The sequence below is a fragment of the Clarias gariepinus genome, chromosome 22 (genome assembly GCF_024256425.1).
Source record: "Clarias gariepinus isolate MV-2021 ecotype Netherlands chromosome 22, CGAR_prim_01v2, whole genome shotgun sequence".
In the NCBI taxonomy this organism is placed as follows: Eukaryota; Metazoa; Chordata; class Actinopteri; order Siluriformes; family Clariidae; genus Clarias; species Clarias gariepinus.
The window spans coordinates 29,162,501-29,175,015 of NC_071121.1; the positions used below are offsets into that span (position 1 = coordinate 29,162,501).

At 43.9% G+C, this 12,515-nt stretch overlaps 1 protein-coding gene across 2 annotated transcripts in view; it reads right to left on the bottom strand.

Moving 5' to 3' along the window:
* Positions 1 to 12,515, bottom strand: part of camta2 (calmodulin binding transcription activator 2) — a 30,474-nt gene that overhangs the window by 7,684 nt on the left and 10,275 nt on the right. For both annotated transcript variants that reach the window (XM_053481932.1, XM_053481931.1), the window contains exons 10-14: positions 9,320 to 9,446; positions 9,018 to 9,152; positions 1,861 to 2,021; positions 422 to 597; positions 235 to 313 (exon numbers count right to left, since the gene is read on the bottom strand). In XM_053481932.1, coding sequence (XP_053337907.1) covers positions 235 to 313; positions 422 to 597; positions 1,861 to 2,021; positions 9,018 to 9,152; positions 9,320 to 9,446 — 678 coding nt within the window. The remainder of the gene's footprint in view (positions 1 to 234; positions 314 to 421; positions 598 to 1,860; positions 2,022 to 9,017; positions 9,153 to 9,319; positions 9,447 to 12,515) is intronic.

The window sequence follows — 12,515 nt, forward strand, 5'->3', positions numbered from 1 at the left end:
CTTTACACATCTGCCCAGAGGTTCGTTATTGTGTGAGGAATTAAGTGTTGCTCTGACTGGAACAAAGCACTGACACTGGAGACTCCTTCCATAATGTTACAGAAACACTTCATGGACAACACTGTCCCCAGGGACGCTGTCTCAGGGACGCTGTCTCAGGACATCAACACACTCACAGCATCACAGGCCGGAATTTAACAACAGTGAAGAACAAAATGTTAATGTGGTCCTGACCAGCGGCGTGCAGGAGAAGTGATCTACATTCAGGGGATCCACTTCCTGTTCCAGATCCAAACTGTCAGCACTCTGAGTCCTGAAACAGGGGGGGGGGGGAGGGGGGGGGGGGTTAGTAATTATTTTATAATAATATACCGAACAGAATCTAACCAGGCATTTGTGCGTGTGTGTGAGAGAGAGTTACCTCCAGCGAATGAGAGTGTGTATGAGGTGTGTGTATCCTTGCGCAGCAGCGAGGTGCAGTAGCGTCATCCCTCTGTGTCTGACGCAGTGTGTGAGTCTCTCAGCACCCCCCCACCGTCCTCCACTCATCATCTGCTCACACACATTCACGATCCGGCGCTCAAACCACAGCCCAGACTATCACACACACACACACACACACACACACACAGAGAAAGAGAGAGAGGCACTCTGAGTGTAAGACGAGTTGTGCCCAAAGTTAAAGCCATCAGGCGGCTGAATGTCCGAGCGGGTCGTGTTCCAAATCCTGCTGCGAGTTAGAAACCATCTCATAACCACAAACGGGCTGTGTCCTAAATCCAGTTTTAAATCGTGTGTGTGTGTGTGTGTGTGTGTGTGTGTGTGTGTGTGTGTGTGTGTGTGTGAGATTGTTTGTGTGTGTGAGTTTAAGGGTGTGTGTGTGTGTGTGAGTGTGTGAGATTGTGTGTGAGTGTGTGAGAGAGAGTGTGTGTGTGTGAGAGAGAGTGTGTGTGTGAGAGAGAGTGTGTGTGTGTGAGTGTAAGAAAGTGTGTGTGCGTGTGTGTGTGTGAAAGTAAGAGAGTGTGTGTGTGTGGTTGTGTGTGTGTGAGATTGTTTGTGTGTGTGTGTGTGAGAGAGAGATTGTGTGTGTGTGTGTGTGTGTGTGTGTGTGTGTGTGTGTGTGTGTGTGTGTGAGAAAGATTGTGTGTGTGTGTGTGTGTGAGAGAGAGAGAGTGAGTGTGTGAGATTGTGTGTGTGTGTGTGTGTGTGTGTGTGTGTAAGTAAGAGAGTGTGTGTGTGTGTAAAAGAGTGTGTGTGTGAGTGTAAGTAAGAGAGAGTGTGTGTGTGTGTGTGTGTGTGTGTGAGTGTGTGTGTGTGTGTGTGTGTGTGTGTGTGTGTGTGTGTGTGTGTGTGTGCTCTTTACTTTCCCCTCCTCACATTCTCTGCTTTCAGTCTTCCATCAGTGTCTAAAGCAACTTTCCACTGAGGGCCACCTGATGGAAACATTACATTCATGCCACACACACACACACACACACACACACACACACACACACACACACACACACACACAATCTCACACACTTACACACAAACACACACAAACACACACAAACACACACACTTTCCTACCCCCCCCCCCCCCCCCCTTCTTGCCCCCTCTCTGTTCCAGGTCTGATGTGAGAAATACGGCTAAAACATATTGTGACAAAGAGTTTATATTGATAAGTGACCCCGACCTCAGAGAGAGTTCCCCTACCACAAGTATCGAGTTCCCCATGACACCGGGTTCCCCATGCCACCCCCCCCTTTCCCCCCCCGCAGTACAGAGCAGAAGTCCTGTGTTCCCTCAGTGTGATTACGGTAACGCAGTCAGAGTGTAACCTAGGGAGAGCGTGTGTGTTTGTCTGGGGTGTGTACCTGGTTTTCGGGAGTGAGGCGCAGCGTGGAGTGAGGAGTACTCTGTTGCCGTGACAACCACTGCGGCTGTTGCTGCTGCTGATGATTGTGGCTCGCCATCTCGGCCATCCTCCTCTCCATCTGCTCCAGTCTCTCCAGGATGGACATGCGGAACTGATTATCTACACAAACACAAGAGCTGTGAGTGTGTGTGTGTGTGTGTGTGTGTGTGTGTGTGTGTGTGTGTTAGAGTTCCACAGCATGATTTACTGCCATGGAAAAAAGAGGTGTTGACAGGTGACAAAGCTTTATTGTATATTAAACAATCACACAGAACTACACACACGCACACACACACACAGAACTACACGCACACATATGTATGTGTGTGTGTGTGCGTGTGTGTGTGTGTGTGTGTGTGTGTATATGTGTGTGTGTAAAATCCCTCAATGGAAAATATTCACTCTGGTCTTCCCTCAGTCACTCTATACACACTAGTTGTCTGTGTGTTTGTGTGTCCAGAGCACTAAATTACACCCAATGCAACATGATCTAAAAAACCAGGAACATTACTACACACACACACACACACATATATATACACACACACACACACACACACACACACACACACACACACACAAACCCTACCTACAGCATCTTCAGTGCTTTCTTCCATCTTTAAGTCTTCGGACTGTCTCACTCACACACACGCACACGCACACACACCTACACACGCACACACAGCATCCCACCTGCCTGGCCCTTTATCTCACACTCCCGTTATTCTAATAGTGTATAAACATGCAAGTTATTCACTGGTATAAGGCAACACACACACACACACAGAGTTAAACACAGTTAAATCTGGAAAGCTGTAAGGAAACAAATCTCAGTCATACACACACACACACACACACACACACACGGAGTGAAAAAAAAAGCAAGGGAATGATAGAGAGAGGAAGAGAAAAGAGAGAGATCTGTCCTTTCTGAGGATAAAGGATAGAACCCATATTCCACACGGAAGATACTGAAACGCTCACACACACGTCTGTTCGCCAGCACGGAAAGTCCCGAATGAAGCAACCAAAGGGGCCCTGTGTGTGTGTGTGTGTGTGTGTGTGTGTGTTGGCATTCCTGTACCCAGACACAGCCTGCCAGAGATGAAAGACTGACAGAGAGATGGATGGAAAGATGGAGGGAGAGAGACAGAGAGGGAGATTGGGGGGGGGGGGTCCACATGGGTTTAAATAGGTTGAGCCATGATACAAAAATAGACCTTGACTTGCACTTCACACACACACAAACACACACACACACTCTTAACGTGCTACCAGTCTAGCCAGCTAACATTCTAACAGGACAGGGTACAAGGTCAAAGATCAACAAGCTAACAAATTGTGGTACCTGGCCAACATACATGTGGTAAGAGCTAACACACTACAGGGGCGAAAAGTGTTGTGTATATGTGTGTGTGTGTGTGTGTGTGTGTGTGTGTGTGTGTGTTGGGGCAAAGTGTATCTGGGTGTTGACAGTGGAAAATAGTTCCATCACATTAGAGACTCTGTGTGTGCGCGCGTGTGTGTGCATGTGTTGGGAAAAATAATCCCCTGACCACACCCCATTCTGCCCAGAGTCGTACACACTAAACGTATAACTTTACAAAGATTATAGTTTAATGAGTAAAAATAACTGAAATATAGGATAATAACTCCTACGCACTCAAATTAAACATCCCAATCCCAATGCGACGTGACCGTAACTTACAGCAGCTTATGATCGCTAAACCGCTGGATGTCCAGGTGGCGCTCTGAAAATAATGTGGGCTTTATAGATAATTGGAAGACCTTTGAAGGCAAAACTGGCCTGTTAAGCCACTCGGGAAGGTGCTGCTCTCATTTCTTGTAGTATAGCTCATAGTCTCAGAAGAGGCCTAGTTAATCGGTGACAATCCAGAGCCCAGGCCAGGGAGCAGACAGACAGGCTAAACCAACCGTCTGCTAGCTGCATAGAGTCGTCACCCAGGGTTCACTGTAGTGGGTTCAGACTGTGTCGGTTCCCCGAGCTAAGCAAAAATTTAGAAAGACTCAGAAAGTCTGTTTTAGTAATTTAATTGACATAAAGACCAGAAACTCGGATCACACTGAATGCGTAGCCGTGCATTTCGGAAGCATTTCTGATCTGAAGCTAGGACTGTTAAATATAAGATCTCTCACATCTAAAGCAGTTATTGTTAATGAAATTATCACGGATCAGGAATTTGATATACTCTGTTTAACAGAAACCTGGATTAAAGAAGCTAGTCCTCCTGGATACAGCAACATACACCAGCCTCGGCTAACTGGTAGAGGAGGAGGCGTCGCAGTTATTCACAATGATAATCTGTCCATCGTACAAAAACACAGACACAAATTTAATTCATTTGAAGTGGGCTATAGTACCATAAAAAAGTGTAACTACAAAAATTAAGCAGACTCGATTGATTCCACTAATCATCATTTACAGACCTCCAGGGCCGTACTCCGAATTTCTCTGCGAATTTACAGATTTTCTCATAAACAGTAGTTTCTGTAAACAAAGTGCTAATTGCTAGACACTTTAATATTCACTTTGAGAATCCAGAAGACCCTGTGTGTAGAGCATTTATGTCCGTACTGGACTCAGTAGGAGTAAATCAGTGTGTAGTAGGACCCACTCATAAAGCAGGTCACACTTTAGATTTAATAATATTATTCGGATTAAGTATAAAAATTTTATTTACAACTCCACTGTCTGAAGTTATCTCAGATCACTATCTTGTCTCAATTAAAGTGTGTCATAGTAATAATGGACGCACAGCGCCGCGCTACATCAACTACATTCACATCAACTACATTCACATTAACTTATCAGTAATCTCTCAGAGTTCCCAACTTCGATTAGATCATATACCCTAGATAATGTAGCTCCAGTTAAAAGAAAAATTATTGGGAATAAGAAACTTGCTCCCTGGTATAACGATCACACGCGCACTTTAAAACAGACCGCTCAGAAATTAGAACGTAAATGGCGTCAAACTAAATTGGTACTATTTCAAATAGCATGGAAGGAGAGCATCCTGAACTATAGAAAAGCTCTTAGTGTAGCTAGATCAACTCTTATAGAAAAAAAAAATAATTCTAGATTTTTATTTAATACAGTAGCAAAATTAACCAGAAATAAGACCACTGCAAAAATCCACAACAACTTTGTCCAAAAGTGAGGACTTTATGAACTTTTTTAATAATAAAATTGCAAATATTAAGCATAAAATTGAGGTTTTGAAACCGAACAATGTAATCGATGGGGATGGTAAACTAGCCATGTCAGATTAGAACCTAGAATACTTTACTCCCCTTGAAGAGAATGAACTAATTTCACTCATCTCTTCAGCAAATTCATCAACCTGTATATTAGATCCTGTACCAACACATTTTCTTAAACAGATAGTACCAGCAATAATAGAACCCCTGTTGAGAATAATTAATTCTTCACTCAGCATTGGTTATGTTCCAAAATCTTTTAAATCTTTTAAATTGGTTTAATAAAAGTTATTAAACCAATAATTAAGAAACCTGACCTCGACCCCTGTCAGCTGTCCAATTACAGGCCAATATCAAACCGGGAGGTTTACCTCTTTACCTCTTAGAGTCTGGAAAACATAGTAGCGGAGCAGCTATGCTCATATCTACATAGAAATGGCATACATGAACTGTATCAGTCAGAATTTAGGCCTCATCACAGCACAGAGACAGCACTCGTTAAAGTAGTAAATGACCTCCTATTGGCCTCTGATCAGGGTTGTGTAACTATGCTTGTATTACTCGACCTCAGTGCAGCTTTTGACACCATTGATCATAGTATTCTTCTTCACAGATTAGAAGATGTAGTAGGAATCAAGGGAAAAGCCCTCTCCTGGCTCAGATTCTATTTGACTGATCGGTATTAATTAGTAGATTTAAATGGTGATTATTCTGCATATTCTCTAGTGGAGTTTGGTGTTCCACAGGGTTCAGTTATAGGCCCACTGCTTTCTTCCCTTTACATGCCCTCTGGGCAACGTAATCCGTAAGCATGGTATTAGTTTTCATTGTTATGCTGATGACACAGTTATTTGCCTCAGCAAAACCAGATAATAAAAACCAGTTTGCTAAAGTTGAGCAATGCGTAAAGGATATACAGTGGCTTGCAAAAGTATTCGGCCCCCTTGAACTTTTTCACATTTTGTCACATTACAGCCAAATACGTGAACCAATTTTATTGGAATTCCACGTGAAAAACCAATACAAAGTGGTGTACACTTGAGAAGTGGAGCGAAAATCATATATGATTCCAAACATTTTTTTTTACAAATAAATAACTGCAAAGTGGGGTGTGCGTAATTATTCAGCCCACTTTGGTCTGAGTGCAGTCAGTTGCCCAAAGACATTGCCTGATGAGTGCTAATGACTAAATAGAGACTAAATACAGCTGCTCTGTGACGGCCTCAGAGGTTGTCTAAGAGAATATTGGGAGCAACAACACCATGAAGTCCAAAGAGCACACCAAACAGGTCAGGGATAAAGTTATTTAGAAATTTAAAGCAAGCTTAGGCTACAAAAAGATTTCCAAAGCCTTGAACACCCCACGGAGCACTGTTCAAGCGATCATTTAGAAATGGAAGGAGTATGGCACAACTGTAAACCTACCATGACAAGGCCGTCCACCTAAACTCACAGGCCAAACAAGAAGAGCGCTGATCAGAAATGCAGCCAAGAGGCCCATGGTGACTCTGGACGAGCTGCAGAGATCTACAGCACAGGTGGGGGAATCAGTCCATAGGACAACTATTAGTCGTGCACTAATAGTAAAGTTGGCCTTTATGGAAGAGTGGCATGAAGAAAGCCATTGTTAACAGAAAACCATAAGAAGTCCCGTTTGCAGTTTGCCACAAGCCATGTGGGGGACACAGCAAACATGTGGAAGAAGGTGCTCTGGTCAGATGAGACCGAAATGGAACTTTTTGGCCAAAATGCAAAACGCTATGTGTGGCGTAAAACTAACACTGCACAACACTCTGAACACACCATCCCCACTGTCAAATATGGTGGTGGCAGCATCATGCTCTGGGGGTGCTTCTCTTCAGCAGGGACAGGGAAGCTGGTCAGAGTTGATGGGAAGATGGATGGAGCCAAATACAGGGCAATCTTGGAGTCTGCAAAAGACTTGAGACTGGGGCGGAGGTTCACCTTCCAGCAGGACAACGACCCTAAACATAAAGCCAGGGCAACAATGGAATGGTTTAAAACAAAACATATCTATGTGTTAGAATGGCCCAGTCAAAGTCCAGATCTAAATCCAATCGAGAATCTGTGGCAAGATCTGAAAACTGCTGTTCACAAATGCTGTCCATCTAATCTGACTGAGCTGGAGCTGTTTTGCAAAGAAGAATGGGCAAGGATTTCAGTCTCTAGATGTGCAAAGCTGGTAGAGACAGACCCTAAAAGACTGGCAGCTGCTGTAATTGCAGCAAAAGGTGGTTCTACAAAGTACTGACTCAGGGGGCTGAATGATTACACACACCCCAATTTTCAGTTATTTATTGGAAAAAAAGGTTTGGAATCATGTATGATTTTCGTTCCACTTCTCACGTGTACACCACTTTGTATTGGTCTTTCACTTGGAATTCCAATAATATTGATTCATGTTTGTTGCTGTAATGTGACAAAATGTGGAAAAGTTCAAGGGGGCCGAATACTTTTGCAAGCCACTGTATAAGACTGGATGCTAATTAACTTCCTTCTGCTTAATCCAGATAAGACAGAAGTTCTAGTCATAGGACTGCATGCAGCTAGAAGCAAGATTTTAGAGCCGGTGTGATTATAGATTCTAGTTTTTCATTTGAAGTTCATATAGATAATATTACCAGGATAGCATTCTTTCACCTCAGAAATATTGCCCAGATAAGAAATATATTGTCGCTAAACAATGCAGAAAAACTAGTTCATGCTTTTATCCCCGCTAGGTTGGACTATTGTAATGCCTTACTGTCTGGTTGTTCAACTAGGTGCATAAATAAGCTTCAGCTAGTCCAGAATGCAGCAGCGAGAGTCCTCACTAGAACCAGAAGATATGAGCACATCACCCCTATCTTATCTTCACTCCATTGGCTTCCTGTAAAATTTCGCATTGATTTTAAAATACTACTCTTGACATATAAAGCATTAAATGGTCTCGCGCCGCAGTATCTGAGTGAACTGAGTGTCTTACGATCCGCCACGCCTACTTCGATCAAAGGATGCAGGCTGCTTGTCAGTACCGCGTATTATGAAAACTACAGCTGGGGGCGGAGCTTTTTCTTACAAAGCCCCAGTTATGGAATAGTCTTCCAAATAGTGTTCGGGACTCAGACACAGTCTCAGTGTTTAAGTCCAGGCTAAAAACCTATTTATTTAGCCAAGCGTTTTTATAAATAGATTATCCTTAGGTAAAGGAGCAGATCTGGGGGACTCATGGACGTAGAGTATTATGGTGAACTGGTATGTTTAGATGCCGTCTTCCTCACTCTCATTGATCACATAGGTTTGTTGACGGTGAGGTGATTGGTTGCTTTCATCTCAGGGAGCCCTCATGTCTGTTTTTCCTTTTGGCTCCTCCCCTTTTAGTTATAATGTCAGAGTTAGTCCTGCCGGAGTCTCTGCTTGCACTCTACACTAAATATACATTCACATTATACATTGTGTGACTGTGACCAGACCTAACTGTTATCTCTCCTCTCCTCTTCTGCTCTCCCCTCTCGTGTTCTCTCTCCCCCCCTCTCTCTTCCCTCTCTCTCCGTCTCTCGTTCCTGAGCTGCCAGTGATCCAGACTCCCTCTGCCCTCTGGACCTGTCTGACCCATCCTGGTGCCCTGCTTCTGGTTGGGCTTCTTCTTGGTTGAACTTTTTCCTTGCCACCGTCACCCTCAGCTTGCTCATTAGGGACTATCTGACCATTTTGATTCAAACACACTCACATTCCATACAAACTTAAATAATTCTTTTGATTGTGTAAAGCTGCTTTGCGACAATGACAACTGTTAAGAACACTATACAAATGAAATTAAATTGAATTTAACATGAGTATCTGGGATTGTACAAGACTATGCAAATTATCCAATGGGTGTGTGTGTTTGATCACCATCCAAAGAGAGCCAGTCCAGCTGTGAACTCGGTAAGGACGTTGCGTTTCGAGCTCGATACTCAAACAGCACTGAAGAAGACACGGCATCCGAGTCTTTCAGCACACGCAGAGCCACCAGACCTGCTTCATGAGCTAAACACACACACACACACACACACACACACACATTATATCAATATTAACCAGATGGTACTTGCCTACAGGTTTGACTCTGCCAATACAGATCTTGAGAGAATCAGAATCAGAAGAGTTTTATTGCCAAGAGGCAGGGCTTTTTGTGTGTGTGTGTCTGTGTGTACCTGGGCAGTAACAGCGCAGGACCCCGGGTTGGATGAGTGAAGCAGGTACTGTACTCTGATCAAACACACACGAGTACCTGCAGCTCACCTCTGACCAAGGACCTGTGATCAACACCTTGACTCCACCCTGACAGACAGACAGAAACATGTTAGCTGAAGTTGATGAATTGTGTAGTGTTACACACCAATCCTTTTATAAGTTGTGTTAAACCTTTATTTATTTATTTCTCACACACACAGACACGCGCACACTGATCAGCCATAACAGTATCAAATTCACACTGATTATCAGTTATACCCCAGTAAACTGATGACAGGATCGCGCGCACCGAAGACTCACGCATGCACCAAAGGCCAGCCCATCTGGTACAATCTCATAGAAAAGCCAATCAAGCAAAAATGCTGATGAAGAAAAAGTCAATGCTGGCTGGGACAGAAAGGTGCCAGAACACCTAGAGCACCACATCCCACCATGCATGGTGCCCATCAAGCAAGAGCCCATGACCCAGCCTCCGAACTCCCCATATCTCAATCAGATTGAGCAACCTGGGAAGCACACAGACCCATGGAGTCCTCGGGGAGCTGGGGGCACACGGGGAATGGCACAGTCTACAGTATATTGTAATGGTAGTAATACGGTGTTATGGTATGTGGTCAGAGCGTAGGTACGGAACCCCTAGAACAGACAGGGTTAAGGGGCCAATAGTGGCAGCCTGGGGGAGCTCAGTAACCTAGAGCATTGACCCTATGAGCTACTTCTGCTATGACCAGCTGTGACCCTAACCCCACTGCCAGATTAAATGAACAAGATTTATTATATAGTTATCTGGTAAGAGGGATTTAAGATTGATTAGATGGTAAGATGGTGGCGGTCATGACTGCACGACCTCTTTTTCTTTGTTTTTTTAAGTTAACGTTCAGTAACTTTAAACCGGAGAATTCTTCACCATTGATTACATAAGATTTTATAGAGATACTCATATTTCTAGTAGTAGGCAACGTATCCACAATTCGACGTTTTTAGCCCCAGATCCAAGTGTGTTTAATTGTGAACAACAGCTGGCTCAACATTCTTCTTCTTCCACGCTCCTGTACACCCAACCTACTAGAGCTACTGACTATTAAATGTCACCTCTTAACCTTCCTCAAGAACTTACATTGGTCTTAATTGATGCTGTTTATGTTACACCTCAAGCGGACACTGACACTGCCTTATGCAAGCTGCACCGGGCATAAAACACATCAGGTGATATGGACAGGTACATGGTAAACATCTGAAAGTGGTAAAGATTATGGGTGGAAACTAAAGTCACAGCTCCAACTGAGTGACTTTAGGAGCTTGTGGCAGGGACTAAGGACAATAGCAGACTATAAAGCACCTACATCTGGTATGACGAAGGCAGACATGTGTTTGCCAGACAAGCTGAACACCACCTCCACTCGCTTTGAGGCTGCAGCCTCAAGTGTTCCTGGCCCAAGGAAGCTCCATCCTGCTTCCCTTAATTACTACCACCCTGTAGCCCTAACCTCAGAAGTGCTTTGAGTGGTTGGTCAGAGACTTTATCTTCTCCTTGCTACCTGACCTACTGGATCCAGTACAGTTTGCTTTCTGTCCAAACCATTCAACATTGCACATCACACAATGCCATCGCACACACTGTTTACAAATTACTCACTGTAGTAAGGGGAATAATGTAAAAATGCTGTTTGTCAACTAGAGTTCATTGTTTAATTTAACATTTTATAATGCACTTTACACCCACGACAAGCTAAAGCACCTGGGGGACACATCCATTCGTCGGTGGATCTTCAACTTCCTGACTGGCAGACCACAGGCAGTAAGGATGGACAGACATGTCTCAGCCCCCAGGGTTGTGTTCATGGAAACCCCTGATGTACTCACTGTACATGTATGACTGTACTGTTCCACCAACTCCACCATCATCAAGTTTGCTGACGAAACCAGGGTCTGATCACTGACAATGATGAGATGGCCTACCTGGAGAAGATAGAAATCTGGAGAACTGGTGCCAGAGGAACAACCTCCTCCTTAATGTGAGCAAAACAAAGGATTTGATAATAGACTTCAGTACAAAGCAGGAGAGGAACTACCAGACCCCGTTTTCAACATGAGCTCAGTGGAGAGAGTGGACAGCTTCTGATACCTAGGTATTCACATCATGCAAGACCTGTCATGGTCTTATCACATTAACACTGGAAAAAACGCCCAGCAGCGTCCATACCACCTCAGATGCTTGAGAGACTTCAGATTGCTCTCCAAGGTCCTTAGGAACTTTTACTCCTGTACCATAGAAAGTTTCCTGACCTGATCCATCCAAACAGTAGAATGTTCCCTCTGTTGCAGTCTGAAAACCGCTTCCGCTCCCTGAAGGCAACACAGAGAGACTAAGAAGAAGGTTCTTCTTGCAGGCTATACCGACTCTTTATCAGGAATCGCTATATTGCCAAAATTATTTTTTCACACATCTAAATCATTAAATTCAGGTGTTCCAATCAATTCCATGATTACAGGTGTAAAAAATTAAGCCCCTAGGCATGCAAACCACTTCTACAAACATTTGTGAATGAGGAATGAGTGACTCTTAGAAGCTTTGTGAATTTCAGCATGGTACTGTGATGGGATGCCACTTGTGCAATAAGTCAACAGTGGTATTATAATATATAAGTGGAAGCGATTGGGACGGACAACAACTCGGCCACAAAGTGGTAGGCCACATAAAATCACAGAGCAGCGAGAGCCGAGACACATAGTGCACAGAGGTCGTCAAATTTCTGCAGTCAATTTCTGCAAACCTCCAAACTTCATGTTGCCTTCTGATTAACTCAAGAACAGTGTGGAAAATTTTATAACCCTAACCCTTTTATGGAATGATTTTCCATGGCCAAGCAGCTGGATCCAAGCCTTACATCACCAATGCAAAGCAAAGCATTGGATGCACACCATTACTGGACTTGATCACGCTTCTTTGTCTGGCAAATCCAGTGGACAAGTCTGGGTTTAGCTGTTTCCAGGAAAGCGGTACTTGAGGTTCATGAGGCATGAGGTGGAGGCAGTGTGATACTCTGGCCGATGTTTTGCTGGGAAACCTTGGGTCCTGCCATTCATTTGGATGTTACTCTGACATGCACTACCTAAATTCATCATTGTTATAAACTGAGTTACACCCCTTCATGG